The 25,000-nt window shown below is 35.9% G+C and overlaps 1 protein-coding gene across 1 annotated transcript in view; it reads left to right on the forward strand.

The window, feature by feature from the left end:
• LOC127449838 (forkhead box protein K2-like) overlaps window positions 1–25,000 on the forward strand; it is a 29,487-nt gene that overhangs the window by 2,335 nt on the left and 2,152 nt on the right. Inside the window, exons 2-8 of the mRNA XM_051713424.1 lie at window positions 15,125–15,316; window positions 16,317–16,461; window positions 18,402–18,548; window positions 18,703–18,896; window positions 20,333–20,535; window positions 22,839–23,084; window positions 23,582–23,773. Coding sequence (XP_051569384.1) covers window positions 15,125–15,316; window positions 16,317–16,461; window positions 18,402–18,548; window positions 18,703–18,896; window positions 20,333–20,535; window positions 22,839–23,084; window positions 23,582–23,773 — 1,319 coding nt within the window. The remainder of the gene's footprint in view (window positions 1–15,124; window positions 15,317–16,316; window positions 16,462–18,401; window positions 18,549–18,702; window positions 18,897–20,332; window positions 20,536–22,838; window positions 23,085–23,581; window positions 23,774–25,000) is intronic.

Raw genomic sequence — 25,000 nt, forward strand, 5'->3', positions numbered from 1 at the left:
GACAGGAGTGGGAAGCATATTTGGGAATTACGGGCAAGTAAAGTGTTTTTTGTGCACCATAGGCGTTTGCAGTGGCATATTTAGCCTCTAATTGATATGCATGTACAAACACATGCATCAAACATCACCTGGCAACTGGGCAAAAATGTGTGCAGTAAAGAGCAAATGCATTGCATGCTGTGTTGTTGAATGAGTGTAGGGTGTTGTTTAGGGTCAGCTGGTGTGTAAACATACACACTCAGATGGTGTGATGTGTGCCATGTGTGCAAACTATGGGTTTGGTGCTAATGTTTTGACTGAATGCATCATATAAAATATTGCACAAATAAAATGTATGTCATGGATCTGTTTTTGCAAAAACTATTTTTGCATCATTCATGTGGTGCGACGTTTATTCATTTGTTCTTCATTTTTATTCATTTATTCATCTTTTCTGCACAGCATCAAATCCCTGCGTCAGACTTCAGTACACTCGACAACACTCCTTATTTCTGTTCTAGTTTATTTATGTTTATTACATATTTAGAAGTGGGCAGTGAGCAGATATAGTTTGATCTGATCTTTCTAAATATGGCAGACAGACATTCTGATGTAGGCTGTGTGTGGGGTTTCATGAAATATAAACAAGACAGTTAAAGTGTTTTTGAGTGAGCTTCAAAGCTGTTATCTCTTTGTAGTCCCATGTAGGACTGGGCGAAAAACCTTAATATATATATATATATATATATCCCAATATTTTTCAACTTTTTGTCAATATTCAATATTTTGACATTTATGTACCTTTATGTACTCTGAGATGGCTTAAAGACGTCCATTAACATTTGTGAGTATGCTAAATGAGTTTTGAATTGAATCAGACAGATTGAACTTTGAAGGGATTCATGAATATGAATTTAACTTGCTCTTGCAGTTTTTGCCATTGAACTTTAATTGTATTAAAGCTAGGTCTGGGTAAACAAAACTAGATTTTCCGATTAATCGTTGTCTTAATTTGAACGATCCTGATAAGGATTCCTAAAATCCCAAAATGAATCTTACTTTAAACTGTACTGTTCATTTTGCTTGTGTTGATTATTATGTCTGTTAAATAAGTAGCAATTGAAGTGCATAGTTTATAGAGGTCAACCGATATATCGGTTTTGCCGATTAATCGGCACCAATAACAGATTTCTGGAACTATCGGTTTTCGGCAAAAATCCACACCGGTAGCGGCTGGGAAGGGTCCGTTGTCGTTATACAGTATGAGAGCGACCTCTTGAGGCGAAATAAAAACGATCACTTCACTGATGCCTTGCGGTGTTTGTTTTGACACGTGAGACTACACTATATGGAGCTGAACACTTCAGATGCGGATTTAAAACATCAACAACATAAAGGTATGTATACAGTACACTACTGTACACGTTGCCATATCATTATAAAGTAATTAATTTGTTGACTTGATGCTGCTTTAATAGAGAACAGCAGTATGTAGGGCTGAACGATTAACCAAAATTAAATCGGAATCACGATTTGACCCAGTGCGATTATCAAACCGCAAGGGCTGTTATTAAATTCAATAAATAATTAGTCTCCACAAGCTTCCTGCTGTGGTGCGCCTATGTGCATTGCTGTTTGTCTGTAGTGCTTTCTTAAATACATGTAAATGGGATCATTGTATTACACATGTGGTTTCGAAGTGGTTCTGTGATCCATATGCACACATTCTGTCTATGTGCTGTCCTTAGTGACAGATGTACTCTGCGTTCGATTCGGTGTGCTAACGTGCGATAAGCGCCCCCAATTTACTTTAATTGCACATTTGTGTATTTTCACATACAGTATATTTTTGGCCACTACTACTATAATTGACTATACACATTTAAAATAACCCCATGAGTGTGTTTGTGTTGACAGCAAGGCAGATGAGAGCATTTAATTCACAACAGGCTGTTCTCATCTCATCTACAAACATCCGCGTCAGCACTTTCAGTTTTCAAAATAAAAGCTTCTGCCGAAACATAGACTTAAGGGTTTAACCAGACTGCATAGTAAGTTAGGAAATTATTAAATAAATTACTGTTGAATAATAATAATATTATTAATAATAATAATAATGCATTATTATAGCACAATAATATATTTTTATAATAATTTCTTAATATCATATTATTGCAATAATAATATTCAAATTGACTGGGTTTCAAAACAATTGATAAAGTGAACTGACCCTTTCACAAATTAGACATTTTTATTTTTATTTTTTTTACAAAGCAGACAGATGCAATGTGATCATGATATTTTTCCTCCCTCTGTTTCACTGTTTTATTTATTTACTTTGGTTCGATTTAGAAGACTCAAAAATGAACACCCTTTTTAGAACAGTATTTCCGGTCGGCAGTAAATCATGGGAAAAACATGGTTTAATTTTGGTTGAAAGAAATGACACTTTTTTTTGTTGTATGTTTATCATATCGCATTTCAAATCGCAATTGCAATTGAAAAAAATAATCGCAATTCGATTTTTTATCCAAATCGTTCAGCCCTAGCAGTATGTTTGCCAACAAGGCTGAGAGGACGCTAACATTAAAGCTAACCTCAAGTGGTTAGAACAATGTTACAAAAATACACGCAAGTCCTACCCAAATGTTTAAATGTTACGATTGTTACCATCTATTACCATCTATTTGCATTAGTTTATATCCAGCTGGTCACGTTTATGCATTCGTTAGTCAGCTAAGTTGCATATTTAAAGGTAGTGTCGTGAGAAAGCAAATTAATATCTTCATGCAGCCGAGAGAAACGTATAAACAAATCAGAAACGCATCTGATTTCTGAATTTTTATCCTCACTGTAATACAATGACTTCAGATCTAAAAAAAGGCTGGACACAGTGCAACAAATACAGTTTAACCGAAAGCAGGTGTCTCAATATGCTTTTAAAGTTCTTTTTAATTAGACACATCATCTAAAAAACATGAGACGCTGAATAAACAAAACAATGGGAAACAAAGACGTTCATCTAGCGTGCGTTTACAGATAAAAACAAATGGATGGTTGCAAAAGCGTTCGGTGTGAACAGCCCCTTACAGTTGGTGGAGGTCTTTGGCCGTTGTGTATTGCCCTCTTATAAGCATTTCTCAGATTAAGCAATGAGTTGTTTAAATGCTTTGTCAGGAAAGATACTCAACTTGGAAATGTGTGTCTCAAGATCCTCGCGTTCGATTCCAGTCTGTTGTGTTTCGTCTGATTGAACAGCCCCTGGCCTGGGCTCATAGTCTGAGCCACTTCACCACCGAGTTCAGCCGAATACCACTGCTGTCTGTGAATATCGCTACTCTATATACAACTGTTAATATGAAGCTTGAGTCTGGAGTAGTAGGAATCAGTGCAAGTGTAACACCATGTGAACTGTCTATTGAAGCGTTTCCCCCCTCATTTTACTTTTGACTTAACGTTTGAGAATATGGACCGACTAAAACTTTTTATTTATTTAAGCACATAAGTTTTAAATGAAATGCTCTTTTTTTTAACAGCCATGATAGGAATGTTCTTTGCAATAATATAACGGTGCTGAATGGTTTATGTATTTATTGCACCCTCTTGTGGACTAAGGAAACAACGTCAATTTAAAAATCAGCTGGCTTTAAAATGTGAATATTAGTTCATATATATTAATATTTATTTCATTTTAAAAAGTACAATACATTTTCATGGTTCAGTCAATACTGTTTATTTTTGTAATAAAGTTCAGCACTATTTTACTTTGAGTGTTATTCATTCAGTATCAATTTTAAAAACTATCGATTGATTAATCTTTATCGGCAGGTACTGCCCAATTTAGTTAACGGTATTGGTAAATCCATTATCGGTCGACCTCTAATAGTTTGTGCCCTGTTGTTAATTAAATAAGTTATTAAATTATTTTCGTAATGTACCAAGACAAAGCGAAATGGACATTATACCTAGAGATTGACCAATATTTTCAAACGATATTTACACTTTTCCACTTACTCGGTTATGGGTTCTTTTTTATTGGGTTTACCTATAAAGTCAGACACAACAAACTTTATATTTTAAATATTAATTAAGTGTGAGGCTTTGAACAAGTGTATATTGCAACCAAAGCTAGTCAAATTAATTATTTGTAGACTGTGCGCAAAATAAGTTTTGTAAAGCAATTTACTGGTAGCTGGGTTTCCATGCACATTTTGGAATATTGCATAAAAACTGCTGGATGGAAACACCAAGATGTGAATAAATCTCCAAAATGCGCAGAAAAAATTATACGCCTGCTTGAGGTTGAGACATTTTATTTTTTTATTAAGAAGAACTGCGCATAAACTATGATGGAAACACATTTAGCGAATAAACTACTATTGAATTGATTAGGAACACGATGCGCATCAAAAAAGTCACGTGACTAAATAACTCGTTCACAACTGGACTAACCAGCAGACCAATCATTGCACCTGAAATGTTCTGGTCATCCTGAAATAACGGTATCTACAAAATCCAAAGCCTGCATAGAGTTTGTAGAGCAAATAAGCCGAAAACAAAGTTGAACTATGCCAAAGAGCAGGTTTATTGACACTTTAGAAAAATATATTATTAGATCTGCACAGTAAAGTCATAAGGATGGATGAATGCACACACACAGTGCTCCCAGAACTGTGTGATGCGCTGTCGTTCCCAGACATGAGACGAGTTATTTACAGTGTTTTGTCTGCGTGCTCTAAACCGCGAGTATTTTATTAATAAAAGTGTCACAGTGGCTTCAGTTTGTGCCGATGTGTCAATTTTGTTCTTTTGAACGCATGGGATGGAAACGCGTCTTTATTCGCACATTGTTTTTGAGATATTTAGTGTTTTTGCATAAATTAAATTTGCAACTTAGGTGGAAACATAGCTAGTGATAAGGGATTAAGTTGTTAATATGCCTAAAAGCAAAATAAAACAACAATTAAAAATCGTTTATGCATATCAGTTATCGTACACTTAAAAATATGGTGGATCTCTAATTATAAGCCTAACTAAAATATAACCAAATTAATCCTAATCAAATTGTATGTAAATCTTAATCCAATTGAGAGCTAATTAAAGCATCTGTCTTAACACTCTCATGCTTGTGAGCTGCGAGACAAGGAGGAATCACGAACTTGTCTGACGTGCACTTTAGCAAAGTTATTAGTCAAATAAAAATGCATTTAAATCATAACAGTATTTGCCATGGTGCTTAATTTTATATCACCAGTGAAATCATTAGGCTTGAGATCGATAATCAAAGTTTTCCCGATGATTATCGATATATATCTCATTTTTCAGATATAAATAGGGCAGCTCGCCGTATTTATAGTAGTCTTTGTCTTTTCAAACATATTTCTCAGCACTGTTTTGGTAAAGTGTGTGCGGCAAGGTAAATTAAATGGGGTCACACACTGGATGTGTCTGGCGGATGACAGGGCGTGTTTTAAAATTCGAAACATTTTATTTTCTATGAGGTACGCTCATCAGCGTCACCGGCCAAAATTCTGAACTCCCATAGTTTTCCATTAAATTCGATCCAAATCATTATAGAACAAAGATTATTTACTCTAGCCATCAGTGGATGATATATTGTGTATATGTATCTTTCACATAGCCTACACAATGTATTATCAGTTACAAGTATGTCTTTTTGTGGTTTGACAGACAGAGAATTGCATCGTTCAGTTTGCGCAGTTATAGCGGTTTCACACACCAACCTGCAAACACATCAACGTCACTTTGTTCATTCTTGAAGGATAAGAAAAACCTTCATAACTTTTGTCTAACTAGAATTTTCAACTGCCACCTGCCACATCAGCTCATCCTGTGTTATGTGATACCCGTGCCTTATACTACTACCCACGACCATCTTCGGTAAATGTTATGTCACCCTCTTGTGGTCTCCCAAAGTTATTACGCCAGACTACATTAAACGGAAGGACAATATATAGAAAATCATTGCAAATATATTCAATATATTGCCCAGCTTAAGTCCTGTAAGCAAAATAATGTTTACCAATGTCTGTCCAAACATCATTGCGTAACCAGCAGTAAATTTGTTACAATGTGCGACACGTGCTTGATATTTCGCTAGTTAGTCTGCCGGTTTTCTAACGATTGGAACAGAGCCACGTTTAGACACTTTAGTCTGTGCAAAATCAATGAGTTCCACCCACTGAGTCATAGAGTATGTCCAGATGGTTGTATGTACTACAATGGACAGCCCGTTTGAGGAAGAGACCGTTTGAGTTACAATATTGATCAAGTGACTAAAGAGCATTTAATTAGTGAAGAGTTGTTCTCTTATTGGATGTCTTTCAGCACAAAGAGCTGCTGATGCTTCTGCAGATGTCACGGGCAGATCCAGACAGAATCTGTAGACTACTACTTCAAAATAGCCAAAATAAGTAGTGTGTGATATACACATACATGTATATACACACTGGCAGCCAAAAGTTTGGAGTAGTGTACAGATTTTGGTCTTATGGAAAGAAATTGGTACTTTTATTCACCAAAGTGGCATTCAACTGATCACAATGTATAGTCAGGACATTAATAATGTGAAAAATTACTATTACAATTTAAATAAAATTTTCAGAACTTCTTAAACTACTTCAAAGAGTTCTCATCAAAAAATCCTCCACGTGCAGCAATGACAGCTTTGCAGATCCTTGACATTCCAGCTGTCAGTTTGTCCAGATACTCAGGTGACATTTCACCCCACACTTCCTGTAGCACTTGCCATAGATGTGACTGTCTTGTCGGGCACTTCTCACGCACCTTACAGTCTAGCTGATCCCACAAAAGCTCAATGGGGTTAAGATCCATAACACTCTTTTCCAATTATCTGTTGTCCAATGTCTGTGTTTCTTTTCTTTTTGTTTTTCTGTTTCAAAAGTGGCTTTTTCTTTGCAATTCTTCCCATAAGACCTGCACCCCTGAGTCTTCTCTTTACTGTTGTACATGAAACTGGTGTTGAGCGGGTAGAATTCAATGAAGCTGTCAGCTGAGGACATGTGAGGCGTCTATTTCTCAAACTAGAGGCTCTGATGTACTTATCCTCTTTGAACACTGTAGTGTACACCTTTGGATGAAATTTCAAGCATTGTATAGCCTTTTTTCCTCAAAACAATAAAACCTCCACACGCGCTAGGTCTCCGCGGTAATGCGCTCAACAAGCCACGTGAAAAGATGCGCTGATTGACGGTCTCAGACGCAGAGGCAACTGAGATTCGTCCTCCGCCACTCGGATTGAGGCGAGTCACTACGCCACCACGAGGACCTAGAGCGCATTGGGAATTGGGCATTACAAATTGGGGAGAAAATCAACAAAAAAAAAAAGTGAGAGGTTTGGCACGGTTCAATGGTTGCACACAGACGCGAAGCTAAACGCTTCAACAACAGTCAAACAAGTTTAAATGTGAAATTGATGCTGTGTACGTTGGGCTGGGGGTAGGGATGCCACGCTGTGCGTTTTTGAAGGTTAGATTACGATCTGTGAAACAAAATGCGGTTAACCGGTTTTAAGATTATTTGCTAATTTTCTTATTACGCGACAGCACTGATGCAAAACAATGCATATATCACAATTGAACGTCTTATTGGATGTATTTCTGGAGGATATTTGGAAGCCCTACAATAAGAAAACTGATAAATACACAAAAAATTAATTGGAGATAATAAGAGATGCTCCAGTCTAGGGCACGATAACGCTTATGCGCATCTCGAGCAAAGTGATGTGCTTCAGTGTAACCAGAGTGCTTCAAAAGTGTGTAAATGAAAGATTATTGTGTACATGTAGCCTAGTTCACGGCATCCAACAGTTTGTTTTTTCTGCAAAGGTTTATTAAAGCAATCCGTTGTCTGTCAGACACCCCAGCATAAAGAATCGGCAACACTCTATAAAAATACTGTCCACAACACCTTAATAAACCTGCAGAATAGAGCTGCACGATCAGTCGTTAAAAGATCGCGATCTCGATTCAGACACCCACGTGATCTCACATCTAAATGACAACGATTCTGCAATGTATATTAACGTTCCCCTGGCATGCCTTTGTAAGGCAGTCAAATTTAAATTCGAAATTAAGACGCGTTTTTAAATGTTGATCTTTTCGACTTTATATGGCATCTACAAAACACCGCGCTCCTGCACGTGCGCAGCACAGTGCTTTACAAACTGCAGGGTGTAGCCACGATTAACTAGTGTGACAGATCTCTGATCAGTTCAATATTTTAATAGCCAAGTAGCAGCGAAGTATGTTTAGCATTGATGCGACCAGCCCAACACCACACCTGTGGCTCAATCAGTGGCATGGGTTTGGAGCAGGATTATCTGTTTGTTCGACCAATGGCAGAGGGTGGGGAAACCTGTTTGAAAACGGTACTTTTTTTGGAATTTTGTTTTGTGATGCTAGTGGTGAACTAATTATTCACTTAGGATTAGGTTATTCATCGTGTTTTTACATCTTTGACATGCACATTCTGATTTTTGATTGATTTTGAAGTTCAGATTACTCCCTGTGTTAAAGTTTCCATGTTATAAATTGCAATTGTTGTTGAATATTTTTTTAAAGTTCAAATAGAATCAAATAGAATATTTTTTTTTTTTTAAATTTTTATGTTTGTGTGCAAAAGCATGCTGCAGTGTGTTTTGATAGGGAAACACATCTGCATGTTTTGCGTCTTGTGATTTCTGGGCAAGACGAGGGTAGATATGCAGGAACAAGCCTGCTCGAATCTCACACACACACACAGCACCCACAGTGAGGAATGTTGGGGGGGTTGGGATCCGAACAGTCCTGTTTTAAAGAGCCCCTCGTGGTTGCCTTGATGGAATTGTGCTCTGAATGGCTGCCTGGAAAGCAGCGGAAGCTTTAATACTGCACAGACTAATTCCAGATACTCTTGATTAAAATGTGCAAAAACAAAAAGATTTTTAGATACTATTAAGGCTGTATACGTTAGCGTTATTTAATCCATTAGTTATCATGAGCATTTATTAATCTTGGTTAATGTTAAATTGGTAAAGATTAGTTGCCTTATTAGTCAATGATATCAGCCGATATTAAGCTTTCACCGATATATCGGTATCAGCGTATATGTTTACCGATATGCACAGATATGAAAACTTTTTTCAGAACGTATAATGCAGAAAACAATGCTTGAATTGGTGTCATAACTAGTGCCCGACCGATATATCGGTCAGCTAATATTATCGGCAAATGTTAGCCTTTCACCGATATATCAGTATCGGTGTATATGTTTACCGATATGCACAGATATGAAAACTTTTTTTCAGAACATATAATGCAGAAAACAGTGCTTTAGAATTGGTGCATATTTTTGCAGCTCAGCAGACAACGGTACAGTGGTGAATTGTGTCTGTTGAGTGTTGATTTCACGCTACGTTGTTACCTAGTTGGTGAGATGCAATGCTGGTCCATCTTTTACTCTCCGTGACAATGAGCTTATAGCTAACTAGCTTACCACGTAGCTACTTTCATTGCTTTATCAGCTGAATGGAAGCTAATGTGTAAACATGTATTCACCAAACTGTTTTGTTCAGGATTCACAGTTTGGTACCCCTTTCAACCGAACATTTACAGTCATGCATTTATAAAATGTATTTTAAAAGTATAGCAGAATACAGTGTAACGCCGCTGTTTATCTCTTGACTCGGCAGGTGTAAATGCTTCTTGTTTTACAACCTGCCCCTAATTGACTGGCAGTATTAAAATAGTCCGCATTTGACCGATACTAAACAGTAATACTGATGTTTATATAGCTATTTATTTTATTTGTATTTATTCTTTATTTTAATGGTCAGCCATTTAATGATACTAAACATACAGTACTGATGTTAATTAAGCTATTTATTGTATTTTTATTATTTATTTTATTGGTCAGCAATTGACATACTAAACAGTACTGATGTTTTTTAAGCTATTTATTGTATTTTGATTTATTCTTTTTCTCAGTGTTCATTTCTAGAATTTGTTGACTATGTATAATATATTGTCAAATATTCTTTCCTAAAAATATTTGTTTAAGAAAGCAGCTTTCTGAGTACCTTTGCATAGTCATATCAGTGCAGAATCGGTGAAAAATCCACATAGAAAAGGTCTGTTTTTATTCCAGCTCAAAAATTAAATATATCAGCCACCATTTCGGTAATCTGTGAATTTTCCTCCTCTAAAACCGGTATCGGTCTCAAAAATCCCATAACGGTCGGGCTCTAGTAAATATACTATTGTTCATTGTTAGTTCATAATAATTTGTTAATGCATTAGTATATGTAGAAATAACATTATTAAAGATGAATAAATGCTGTAAAAGTGTTTTTTTAGTTCATCGTAATGCATTAACTAATGTTAACATACTACTTTAAATATTAAAAAATGTATTCGTATATGTAGAAATTAACAGTATTATAGATTATGTAAATTATTTTTCATTGTTAGTTAATGCATTAATGTTTGTTCACATACAGTGCTGTGGAAAAAGTATTTGACCCCATCCTGATTTCCTCTGTTTTTGTGTACATCTCATACTAAATTGTTTCAAAAATTCAAACAAAATCTAACATAAATCAAAGGCAATCTCAGTAAACACAAAATACCGTTTTTAAATGATAATGTTATTTATTGAAGCAAAAAAAGTTATCCAATACCAACTTGTCCTGTGTGAAAAAGTATTAGTTAGTTACTAAATCCCCAAATCTATGAAACTGCATTCATAATGGGGTTCAGCTGGACTAGACACACCAGACTTGATTACTGCCAGCCCTGTTCAATCAAATCAACACATAAATAAAACTTTTTCAGCTGCATGAAGTTGGCTAAAAGGTCTCGTCCAGCAGCACACACTATGCTAAGGTCTAAAGAAATTCCAGAAATGATGAGGAAAAAAAGGTGATTGGAATACATCAGTCTAGGAAGAGTTACAAAGCTATTTCAAAGGCTCTGGGACTCCAAAGGACCACAGTGAGAGCCATTATTGGCACAGTAGTGAACCTTCCCAGAAGTGGCCGACCTTCCAAAATTCCTCCAAGAGCACAGCGACGACTCATCCAGGAAGTCACAAAAAAAGCCAAGGACAACATCCAAGGAACTGCAGACCTCTCTCGCATCAGTAAAGGTCACTGTTCATGACTCCACTATCAGAAAGACACTGGGCAAAAATGCCATCCATGGAAGAGTGGCGAGGCGAAAACCACTGCTAATCCAGAAGACCATTAATGATCATCTGAATTTTGCCAAAACACACATTGATGATCCTCAAAACTTTTGGGAGATGTTCTGTGGACTGATGAGTCAAAAATTTAACTGTTTGGAAGACAGGGGTCCCGTTACATCTGGTGTAAATCAAACACAGAATTCCACAAAAATAACATCATACCTACAGTCAAGCATGGTGGTGGTAGTGTGATGGTGTGCGGATGCTTTGCTGCTTCAGGGCCAGGACGACTTGCAATAATTGAAGGAAACATCTGCTCTCTCACAGAAAATCCTAAAGGAGAACGTCCGGTCATCAGTCCGTGAGTTGAAGTTTAAGCTCAACTGGATTATGCAGCAAGACAATGATCCAAAGCATAGGAGTGCTAAGTCCACCTCTGAATGACACATAAGAAGCAAAATTAAAGTTTTGGAGTGGCCTAGACAAAGTCCTGACTTGAACCTGATTGAGATGCTGTGGCAGGACCATAAATGGGCAGTTCATGCTCGAAAACCCTCCAATGTGGCTGAACTAAAGCAGTTCTGCAAAGAAGAGTGGGCCAGAATTCCCCCACAGTGTTGTGAAAGACTGATCTCCAGTTATCGGAAGTGTTTGGTTGCAGCTGTTGCTGCTAAAGGTGACACAACCAGCTATTAAATTTAAGGGGGCAGTTAGTTTTTCACATAGGTGATATAGGTGTTGGATAACTTTTTTGCTTCAGTAAAAAACTGTATGTTGTGTTTACTCAGGTTGTCTTTGTTATATCTCGTTTGAAGATCTGAAACAATTTAGTATGAAAAATACACAAAAATAGAACAAATCAGGACACAGCACTGTATACAACTTTAATGTTAAAACTGTATGAATATTTGTTGAAAGTAACATTATTATGGATTAATAAATGCTATAAAAGTATTGTTCATGCGTAAATGCAGTTACTAATTTTAACACAACTTTTAATGTTAAAAATGCAGGAAAGTGAATTTCTTAATGAATAGGCAGAAGTTGCCTCTCTCCCACTTCAAGGATAATTAAAGACATTGGTGTTATGACCACTGTGTTTGTTTGCATGTGCTGGCTTGTATTTCAGGGCTGCAGGGGTCTGGCATGAAGTTTATTACAAGGCCTGGCACAAACGCACGTCAAATGGTACCAAGCATATGGACCATAATGCTGCAACAGAGAGACTGGCCTTCATCCACCACTGAGGAACATCTCAAACCTCTGACAGCATTACAAACTGATTCTGAATGCTTCTAAACGGGATGATCATTCCCTTTAAGAAACATTTACATTCAGACTAGGTCTAGTGGATTGTAAATAAAAGGAATATTAAAATGGTACAGCAATCAGAATTGACTCCTGTCAAAAGACATTCCCTATTTATATAGATTTATATAAGCTCTGGCTCTAAAATCTAATTGTCTGAGGCATTTAATGAACTTCATTACCTGACCGTTCGATTCTAAATGAGGAAATTCTAAAGTTCTACATTTCTTGATTAAATTCCTAATGTATACATGCACATATATTGTTTTCTATTATCTTGGAAAGTCATTTTGTCTGTCTTTTGTGAGCTGCATTTGTTCAGTGGTGTTTTTGTGGCCGTGTCGTATTGTTTACTCTTTGGACTGTTAATGTTAACACTGAATATTAGTTCATCAAGGGACGGTTAATTTTAGCATTGCTTTGAGAACTCGACTCGCTCCACCAACCCCTGCGTCTTTGCTAAAATCTCAATAGCCTTTTAAAGCACCTGTTTTAATATCTGTCAGTATCGGATGTGGCAATATCTGTCAGTATTGACTTCAGTGCCTGAAAATGACATTTGAAACATGACTGATAACACTTTGATAACTTACTCAGTTGTGTAGTCTGGTACACTTGCACAACCTGGAATTGTAGTTTATTAGTATGACCGTTTTGAATTGTGATTCTTGAAGCTTTGTTTTTATGCAGAGCTCAAGCCTGGATTCATGTTGGCACTTGTTTGATTCAGTGTATGATACAGGGTTCCCACAGTCAGAGAAAACCTGAAAATATCAGGGAATTTTAAAGCTGAAGTGTGAATTTTTTTTAACCCTTGAGTTATGTTCGTTTTGTGCTAACACATTTTGTGTTCCCGGTCAAAAATGACCGGCCCACTAAGATTGTTTATAAATCTCTGATATTGCATATATTATAACAAGATATTGCATTAGATCTTTTTATCGACTTCTTTTTAGTAATTATGAGGTTTTATTCTCCTTTTTAAAAAAAAAGCTTAGAATCTGGACTTTACAATGCAAATAGATGATCCTACCAATTCTTAAATAATGCTTTTTAATTTGCTGACAAGTAAGAACTGTTTTGTAGTCATCATTTGCAAATTTGTTATCACAACAGTTATATTCATAGTTGGTAAAACCATAAATAAGATGGGGTACCCATGTGTTGTATATTGTTGGAAAGGTCTCAATTTGTAGAATGCAATGAGCAAATTTGTTTCACTCAAAGGCCAAACTGCAGTGAGTTTTAGTGTTTGAAATTCACACTGACACACATAATAAACAGGAGTGGCTTTTTGTCACGTTTTTTCTTATTAATTCCTGAAACATATAACAACATAATATGATAAGTAGATCTTTAAATATTGCTTCAAGAGTACATGGAAAGATGATGCATAAAAGAGTGCTCAACACACATGTCCGAGGATTTTGTGTGTGTAAACACACGTCCACATATATGCTCATCTAAAGGATTGGGATGCTCCTGAACACTTCATATTTCTGTATTTTGTAGTCTAATCCATTCATTTCCAATGGCCGGTCATTTTTGACCGGGAACACAACAAGTGTAACCAAGTGAAATAAAACCATAAAAATAGTAGAAAAGATAAAGGTCTATTTTTGTGTGTGTGTTTTAAGATACTATATGTGAACAAAGTCAAGAAATATTATTCCAATTGGATTAAGTAAAATATTCCTAAGGGGGGAAAAGTTGTCTGGGTCAAAATGACCGAAACACAACATAAAAGTAAATATACGTTCTTTTATCCCAGCTAGAACTATAAGTAAACCATTTGTAGGTTAATTTTATTAAAATTTTGATTTCCAGGCCTGAAAAAGTCACAGAAATGTCTGTAGTAAATATTTTTGTAGCTTTGCTCAGCTCTACAATATTTCATTGACTAGATTTTGGTCTTTGTAATCGCTTTTGTTGAGTAAAAGTTGCCTGCAAGCCAGCATGACAAAACCGTTGAGTGGTTTAATTGGTGTTAAAATAACATTTGTGCACTAATAAATGCAAAATCTTGATGATGGCCCAATATTGGGCCAGTTGATGGAACTGTCACTTACCAAAACAACATGTTTTTATGCTTTGCAAGTTTAAACTTTTCTATTTCCGTGATGTATTGTATGTTGTTGTGAACTCTGCTGGGAATTGGTTTAAAAGGATGAAAATTACAAACAAATCAGTACAATTTTACACTGTTTACAATCATTTTCCAGCAAAAATGTGTTTAGATAGAATTATAGCAGTCATGGAATTCTGTTATTTGCTGTATAATTTCCAGCTATTATTGCAAATTAAAAATAAAATTTGATTTAATTATATCAATAAAATCGAATTATTTTTAATCCTGTATTTAAATGAATTTCAATTTGTAATTAAACAAAGTCAGGTATTCCATCAATAAAAATGATTTTATATTTCATATATTATTTTTTGTTACATGTTTATTTTTAACTGCATAATTTGTACTATCTACAAGGATTTACATTGATTTGTTGAACATGCTCAAACCCCATATTGTCTCTAAGAAAACGTTACATTTAAGGAAAAACATATATATTTTTTTTCTGACTTGGCTATTGTTAGCAGCATATTTTGACATATTGTTCAACTCTCTTTCTCTCAGGTGCACTTTCCGCTTCCCCAGTACAAATATAAAGATCACGTTCACTGCGCTGGTGAGCGTCAAGCGTGAGAAGAGAGAACCCGAGTCTCCAGTGAAAGCCGTTCAGCCGCAGATCTCTCCACTAACCATCAACATTCCAGATAACATCTCTCACCTCATGAGCCCTCTGCCCTCACCCACCGGGACTCTCAGGTAAAATGTTCATGAAATACTTGTGATTAATTCATTGTCGATAGAAGGTTGTTGCATTTCTTTTTATTGGGCAGTTAAGTTGATCAAAGAGTGCATCATGTAAGTAGTTCCTCTGTCCTTCCTCGCCTCGCAACTCTCTAGTATAAGAGAGTTAGACAGAGATTTTTTTGGTTTCAACTTCAATGCAAAAACGGTGTTCGAGTTGGTGAGTTTGATTAATTTCTGATAAGTTCGAACTGTCTATTTCAATTAATTTGATTCAGCGATTCATTTGCGTCATCACTCAAATTGTAGGAAAATATTGCTGTGTATTATTGTTATATTGATGCATATCTTTCCTTGCGTGCATTTAGTAAAAAACAGTATGGGGAAAACATGCCTTGATTATGTTTAACTAGGTTTTTGAAGCCAGTTTTAATGTGACTTTCATACAATAAAAAGAAGAAAGTTGAAGTCTGTCCATTTTAATAAAAATTAACTCCTGGTGCATGAAATTGCCAGAAATTGTAGATCCACCAAACCCACACAAACCCATCCATCCATTCATCCAAACCCATCCATCCATCCATCCATCCATCCATCCATCCATTCATCCAAACCCATCCATCCATCCATCCAAACCCACCCATCCATCCATCCATCCATTCATCCAAACCCATCCATCCATTCATCCAAACCCATCCATCCATTCATCCATCCATCCATCCATCCAAGCCCATCGGATCGATCCATCCATCCACCCATCCAAATGAGATTCTTTTGCGTAATTTGAGTTTGTGATCTTGAGTGGCGTCTTAATCATGGCTGCAGCTGTGTCTTTTATACAGCATTTTTTATTTGATTTAATTGAGTTTGGCTCCAAGACAAAAGAATAGCAGTTTTCGTGTCTTTCAAAGAAAATTAAACTTCCTTCTACCCTGCGTTCAGTCAGTTTCCATCCCACAGCTTTGGAAAATGATTTTGGGGTGGATGGTAATATATTTTCTCTTTTCCTCATCAGTGCTGCTAACTCGTGTCCGTCCAGTCCGCGCGGTGCCGGTTCGTCTGGGTACAGGATGGGCCGAATCGTGCCTGATCTTCAGCTCATGAATGAAAACTCACAGTCTGAGATCGATAAAGATGTCTCGGAAGGAGACAGTCCAAAGGTGAAATTTTCACTGTGTTTATCTCATTATAAACATCAGAGCTACTGTAATAATATGCACCACCACTAGGGGGCACTCATAGTGTTTTGACTAACACGATAGCATGTTTATTCCCTAGTCGGGTGACCCAGGAACTAATGGGCATGACATTTATCCCTTAATGAGCGCTGACCATCCTTGCAATTAACGTACTATATTGTGGCATACAGATATATCGGCATCAGCCGATAACCATCTTTAAAATATGCATTCTCTTTTCAGTCCATATCAACTTCAAGTGCATTCATTTGTTTCCTTATTTAATTCAAATAAATGATGTAAATATTTAAGTCGCCATGTAAATCATGTTATTTCAGCCCTTCTGTTTAAATATTGACATTGGCAATTATTGTTGAAAAATCCACCATCCCAAAAAGTATCTTAAAGCCAAATTTAGTCAGTGTTCCCGCAGATCCTTAAAAATTCAGTTTTTCAAAATTTAAGGTCATAAAAAGTCTTACATATCTTAAATGATACAACAAAAGTCTTACATTTATTAAGAGGTCTTTTTTGTTGTTGTTTTTTTCCCAATTTGGAATGCGCTCTAAGTCCACGTAGTGGCGTAGTGACTCGCCTCAATCCGGAATCTCAGTTGCTCCGCGTCTGAGACCGTCAATCCGCGCATCATCTCACGTGGCTTGAACGTGTTACTGCGGAGACCTAGCGCGTGTGGAGGCTTCATGCTATTCTCCGCGGCATCCACGCATAACTCGCCACGTGCCCCACCGAGAGCGAGAACCACATTATAGCGACCACGAGGAGGTTACCCCATGTGACTCTACCCTCCCTAGCAACCGGGCCAATTTGGTTGCTTAGGAGACCTGGCTGGAGTCACTCAACACGCCCTGGGATTCGAACTCGCTACTCCAGGGGTGGTAGTCAGCGTTAATACTCGCTGAGATACCCAGACCCCCTTATTTAAAGAGGTCTTAAATTTGGGGGCGGAAAGACAGGAATCGTGATATGACCTAATGTGATTATCAAACTTCAAAAGAATACGATTTAAATAAATAAATGCATGCACTGTATGCTTGAGAGTGAAAATGTGGCACTGTTGTATTTCTTCAAGCATGCGGGGGCTTGTGAGTGTTTTCAGCTGTTGCAGATCAGTTCACAATCATTAGGCCAGATCGTAAATTTATGACAAGCAATTACTAAAGATCAACTGTTGATGATGATTATGTAGTGTTGATGAAATATGAAAATGTTTACTTTGTTTATATTGTAATACGTTGTAGATTATAGTAGGAGTGCACATTTTAAATCCCTTATTTGTTTGAATATGCAGCTGGAAGCAGTGAAGCGCAGACATCTCAAAATAAGAGTCCCTGGTGTATTTCAAAGTTAAAGTGCCTTTAAAGTTAAAAGATCCATACTAAAATTATGGAAAGTGCATCTGGAATTTAATAAAATTTTGACTCTTGTAGCCTCTGTCTGGCCCTCCCCATCACAGGAAGGAAAGACTAAGAACATTTAATATAGGCTTCCAATTAAAAAAACAAAAAATCTATTGGCAGGCTAACTGGCTTTCTTTCAACACATTATATCGAATCAGCACAATCCAGTATTGGTCGACCTCTAATTTGTATTTGTTTATATAATGGTACATAAACCAATTTTAGTTTGATATATATGTGGAAAACATGTTTTGAGTATTTTAAACTTGCATATAGCCTACCCTGTTTCACTGATAAGCAATGTTAAGGTCATGTTGAATGTGTGCCCCTGCCTGTTTAAGTTTGAGTCTGTGATACATGATTTATTTTGAGATTGTGTTGGTTTATTTTGGTATGGTGATACGGTATTAATTTTATTTGTTCAGGTCTTGAAAAAGGTCTTAAAAAGTCTTAAATTTGGTTTTAAAAACTCTGCAGTTAGCAGTCATCTCTATTTTTTTCTAGGACGACTCCAAACCTCCGTACTCGTATGCTCAGTTGATTGTTCAGGCGATCACTTTGGCGCAGGACAAGCAGTTAACACTAAACGGCATCTACACACACATCACCAAGAACTATCCATACTACAGGACGGCAGATAAGGGCTGGCAGGTCAGTCCCAGCACTTTGTTGTCCCACAAAAAATAAAAAAAATAAGTTTTTGTCTTGAACACCCACAAACACTCTCCTGTAAGCTGAAGGCACTCAAGATGTCAGTTTAGTGAATAATTTAATAAGTGTTTTGATCCCTGTCTTTGTATTTCAGAACTCAATTCGTCACAATTTGTCTTTGAATCGGTACTTTATCAAAGTCCCACGCTCTCAGGAGGAGCCGGGCAAGGGTTCGTTCTGGAGGATAGACCCCTCATCCGAGAGTAAACTTGTGGAGCAGGCATTCAGGAAACGGCGGCCACGGGGCGTCCCCTGCTTCAGAACCCCACTGGGGCCCCTCTCATCCAGGTGATGTTTCTTACACTGACCTGTGACTAGTAGGAAATTTTTTATATATATATATATATATATATATAGATACAGTTGAAGTCAGAAGTTCACACACACTTATGTTGAAGTCATTAAACCTCATTTTTTAACCACTCCACAGATTTCATATTAGCAAACTATATTTTTGGCAAGTCGCTTAGGACATCTACTTTGTGCATGACACGAGTAATTTTTCCAACAATTGTTTACAGACAGATTGTTTCACTTTTAATTGACTATATCACAATTCCAGTGGGTCAGAAGTTTGAGGCAATTTATGTAAGAATGCTCATATGACTTGCACAAAAGTACAATCAGAATAAATTAGTTTGTGAAATCATTAAAATATTTGCATTGAATAAAATACAAAAAGTTGCACTGGTTTTACAAACCATTTACATAGAAATACAAGGAGAACAAATGTACAGTTTTCAGGAAACCATAAAAGTATTTGCATGGAATTAAATGTGGCAAGTGATGTCATAATGGTTTCACAAATGATTTACACAGAAATATAAGCAAAACAAACATAAGTACTTTGTCAAAATCATTAAAATTTTTGCATTAAATTAAATGCAAGAAGTGACATAATAATGCTTTTACGAACAATTTACACAAAAATACAAGCAAAACAAATTTAAGGAAAATTCTAATATTTGCATTGAATTAAATGCGACAATTGACATGAGCATAGTTTTCCAAACGATTTACAGAGAAATACAAGTAGAACATATTTAAATACTTTGTGGAATCATTAAAATATTTGTATTAAATTAAATGCGACAAGTGACAGTGCGTTTACGAACAATTTACACAAATACAAGCAAAAAAAATTGAAGTACTTTGTGAAACCATTAAAATCTTTTGACGTGATAATGGTTTTACGAATGCTTTACAAATATACAAGAAATACAAGCAGAAGAAATTTAAGTAGTTTGTGAGACCATTCTTACGGAAATCGTTGCATTGAATTAAATGCGACAACGTACAAATGTTTTTACGAACAATTTAAACGAAAAAAAACAAGCAGAACAAATATATTCAGTGTTGCGTTGAATTAAATGCTACAATTGGTTTGAAAGTGGTTTTATGAACGATTTACACAAACACGCTCTGCTCATGTTTCATAAAAGCAAAAACATATTGAAAGCAGAAAATGTTATAGATTTTGTAACTGATGCAAGGGAGACCCAACACTTGTGTTAATCAGCCAATCACACAGTTATCGCATGGTTACTGCTGTTCTCAAAATGACCAAATATCAGCCGATTAATTGACCTGGCCAAACTATTGGTCCATCACTATAAAAAATGTGTTAATTTCTCAGACTTGCTGGTTTAGCACAGGCTACCGTGATCTTAAATATTGCATAAGTACATTAAAATGAATCGTGATGTTTTGGTCTTTCACGACAGGAGCGCTCCGGCATCGCCCAATCACTCGGGCGTTCTCTCCGCGCACTCCAGCGGTGTCCAGACCCCCGACAGCCTATCACGAGAGGGCTCGCCTGTTCCCATGGAGTCAGAGCACACCGCTGCCCCACCCCCTGCTGCTACTGCCGCCATCCAACCTAAACTAGCCGTGATTCAAGAGGCCCGTTTCACTCAGAACACCACTGGTACACATACACAACAATCACTTGAGTTTTGTGGTCTTTAAATTAATCTGTTTCACTTAAAGATTCATTGACTATATTTTCTTGATTGATGGTTAGTGGGGATACACAATATGTAGGTTACCATATCAGTATTGTCCAATATTATCCTTTTAGTTATCAGTATTATCAGTATTGTCCAATATTTTCCTTTTAGTTATCAGTATTATCGGTATTGTCCAATATTATCCTTTTAGTTATCGGTATTATCAGTGTTATCGGTATTGTCCAATATTATCCTTTTAGTTATCGGTATTATCAGTATTATCGGTATTGTCCAATATTATCCTTTTAGTTATCGGTATTATCAGTATTATGGGTATTGTCCAATATTATCCTTTTAGTTATCGGTATTATCAGTATTGTCCAATATTATCCTTTTAGTTATCGGTATTATCAGTATTATCGGTATTGTCCAATATTATCCTTTTAGTTATCGTTATTATCAGTATTATCGGTATTGTCCAATATTATCCTTTTAGTTATCGGTATTATCAGTATTGTCCAATATTATCCTTTTAGTTATCGGTATTATCAGTATTGTCCAATATTATCCTTTTAGTTATCGGTATTATCAGTATTATCGGTATTGTCCAATATTATCCTTTTAGTTATCGGTATTATCAGTATTGTCCAATATTATCCTTTTAGTTATCGGTATTATCAGTATTATCGGTATTGTCCAATATTATCCTTTTAGTTATCGGTATTATCAGTATTATCGGTATTGTCCAATATTATCCTTTTAGTTATCAGTATTATCGGTATTGTCCAATATTATCCTTTTAGTTATCGGTATTATCAGTATTGTCCAATATTATCCTTTTAGTTATCGGTATTATCAGTATTGTCCAATATTATCCTTTTAGTTATCGGTATTATCAGTATTATCGGTATTGTCCAATATTATCCTTTTAGTTATCGGTATTATCAGTATTGTCCAATATTATCCTTTTAGTTATCGGTATTATCAGTATTGTCCAATATTATCCTTTTAGTTATCGGTATTATCAGTATTATCGGTATTGTCCAATATTATCCTTTTAGTTATCGGTATTATCAGTATTATCGGTATTGTCCAATATTATCCTTTTAGTTATCGGTATTATCAGTATTATCGGTATTGTCCAATATTATCCTTTTAGTTATCGGTATTATCGGTATTGTCCAATATTATCCTTTTAGTTATCGGTATTATCGGTATTGTCCAATATTATCCTTTTAGTTATCGGTATTATCAGTATTGTCCAATATTATCCTTTTAGTTATCGGTATTATAAGTATTATCAGTATTGTCCAATATTATCCTTTTAGTTATCGGTATTATCAGTATTGTCCAATATTATCCTTTTAGTTATCAGTATTATCAGTATTGTCCAATATTATCCTTTTAGTTATAGGTATTATCAGTATTGTCCAATATTATCCTTTTAGTTATCGGTATTATCAGTATTATCGGTATTGTCCAATATTATCCTTTTAGTTATCAGTATTATCAGTATTGTCCAATATTATCCTTTTAGTTATCAGTATTATCAGTATTGTCCAATATTATCCTTTTAGTTATAGGTATTATCAGTATTGTCCAATATTATCCTTTTAGTTATCGGTATTATCAGTATTATCGGTATTGTCCAATATTATCCTTTTAGTTAGCGGTATTATCAGTATTATGTATTGTTGGTATCGGTCTGAGAAGGCAAATTTTGGAAGCAGAAAATACCATTTAAACTGTATTATTTTTGTTTTCTTTGTTGTCCAAGTACTTGACAATTATAAATTTAGCTTTACTGTACATGAAAATATTATTTCAATGCTTGTTTGTAAAGATTAGAGCTGTAAAGTGAGAAGCTTTTTTTTTTTTTCAAGCTGGCAAAACAATGTAGATTTATATCGGTAAAGATAATAAACAGTAGCAATATCAACTTCAGTAGATTTACAGAGTTTTAATGCCTAATTTTAAATATAAAATGATAAATATGTTCGAGTGAGCTTGTTTTTTAAGCAGGCAAAACAGTGTAAACTTTATCTGCCATGATATCGGTTATTGGCCATAACAAAAATAGTTATCGGTATCGTCCATACTTTCCATATGGCATGGTATTTAGTGTAAATAAGTGTGTAATTGATTCTATTTTTAATTGTGTAGTTGTTGTTTTTAATTGCTGTATTGTTGTTTTTTATAATATCATTGTGATCGTTTTATTGTTTTATTTGTCATATAGTTTGTGTGATGTCACTGAGTGTGTAATTGTGTCCTCTCTCAGCGTCTCCGATCAGCAGTCAGCCGGTGTTGATCGCGGTCCAGCGTCCCTTAGCGCAGACGATCAAACCCGTCACGTACGCTGTGGCCACCCCCGTCACGTCTTCCACGTCTGCGCAGCCGCTCATGCAAACGGTGCACGTGGTGCATCAGATTCCTGCTGTGGCCGTTAGTACTGTGAGCGGAGCCAACTTACAGACCGCCATCAAAACAGAAACGCAGGAGAACGGAGAACGTGCGGAGGTCAAAGGTGAGACGTTACATCACGCTGCGTTCACTGTTGAGAGACATCGTATCTCAACCGTTGCACCATCAGCGTAAGTTCGGAAAACAGTGTCACACCAAACAAATGAACCGAACGCTGACGTCAGATGGTCTCTGGTCTACATCAAAAGGTTTATACTACCAAAAACAAATTTTTTAAGCTGTATTTAGTTTTCTCCCCAGTAAAAATATCTAAACATTGTTACAATAAGAAACATTTGTGTATGTTAATATAACTTGTTTTCTGAGAATATCTCTTGATTTAAGCACATTTTCCCGAGCCCATGTGCAAAGTTGTTCTTGTTTTACGGATAAACCTCACTGAAATCAAGGTATTTTCTCTGAAAACAAGACTTACTGTCTTACACTTAAAGTTAAAATTGTTTTAAGGATGTTTTGATATTTGAACTTGAAAACAAGCCAAAAAGGAAAAAAAAGTGAAAAGTCCCAAGTCACTAACTAACATGTTTTCTGTGTTTTTAGTGAAGTTAGAGGCGGTTCCCGGCATCTCTCACGCCTCTATAAGCTCAGCCAATAGAGTCATTCACACCACTGCTGCGGCCATAGTGCAGCAAGCCCCATTGGGCCAGCACCAACTGCCAATCAAAACCATCACCCAGAATGGCACTCATTTAGTGCCCATCGCCACAGCGATACAGAGCCAGACCAACTCAGGTATTCAAACACACCTGGCCCTGGACAAGAGAATTATCTGTTATTTATTAATAATTGATTATTTATCATTACAGAAAGTCTTTAAAAAATATTCAGTTTAAAACACTTAAATCATTATATTATATTATAATCGGTTAAATAACATATATGAAACCTTTAAACATCTCTCTCTTTCTCTTTGCATTTTGGAGTCGATAACATGTTAATTATATGAATTATTTAGTTAGAATGAATTATTGTCTAATATTATCTATTATAATAATAATTCTTTAATTAATCATTACATGAAGTCATTCCAAAATAATCAGATTAAAACAGGGACTAAATTTCAGTTCGTTCTGAACAAATGTTTTTATTTTTTTCATTCCGGTTCAAAAGTTTCGCAGCCTCCTTTCCAAACGGTAACCGGTTAGAACGAAATAAAAGAACGGTTAATAACGTTCTTTTTAAAATGACAGTACTCTGCGCTAATGGATGGGTGAAATACCAATAGCAGTGTTGCCAGATCTCACAAGAGAAACAAGCAACATGGTCTGGAAAAACAAGCCCAAAATAAGCCACTTGCCTTGCAAAAATAAGCAATAAAATGTTTTCCTGTGTGGTGGATTTATCAGCATAGAAATCATAAGCGGTTAATTTACAGTTAAGTATAATTTTAATTACAGATCTGCTTCTCAGTCAAAACCCGGCAGCATCAAATTTGTATTAATGCATCACATCTAACAATAATGCAGTGAAGACTTGGAAACAACTGAGAAAAATGTAGTTTTTACCTCTAATACTGTTTTTTTTGTATGTGGATTAGCTGTGCATTTATACAGTATGTACTGTAGTAATTACACATAGTTGTTAAAAGGTCTTCATTCACAGAATGCAACATCCACAGCGGGCGATTAGGCAAAGAAATGTGTGATGCAGCAGTTTCCTTCAGGATCAAAGCACATGTTTAATTTTTTCAGGCAACATGAAGTGGTGTAGCTCCAAAAATATACTGTGATCCTTTGGCTTTTGGTTTCATGAAAAATTATGGGAACAAAATGAGCCGGTTATAATCGGTTACCAGCATTTAAAAATAACGCTTTCACTCCGGAACAATTGAAAATCAATTTGTTCCCGTTTTCGGTGACGTTCTGCTAAAAATTCAATTAGTTTTCCACTGAACCGTTTTTAGTCCCTGGTTTAAAACACTTACAGTATACTTTGTCCTAATCATTCTATATTATAATA

This window comes from Myxocyprinus asiaticus, chromosome 13 (genome assembly GCF_019703515.2).
Source record: "Myxocyprinus asiaticus isolate MX2 ecotype Aquarium Trade chromosome 13, UBuf_Myxa_2, whole genome shotgun sequence".
Taxonomy (NCBI): Eukaryota; Metazoa; Chordata; class Actinopteri; order Cypriniformes; family Catostomidae; genus Myxocyprinus; species Myxocyprinus asiaticus.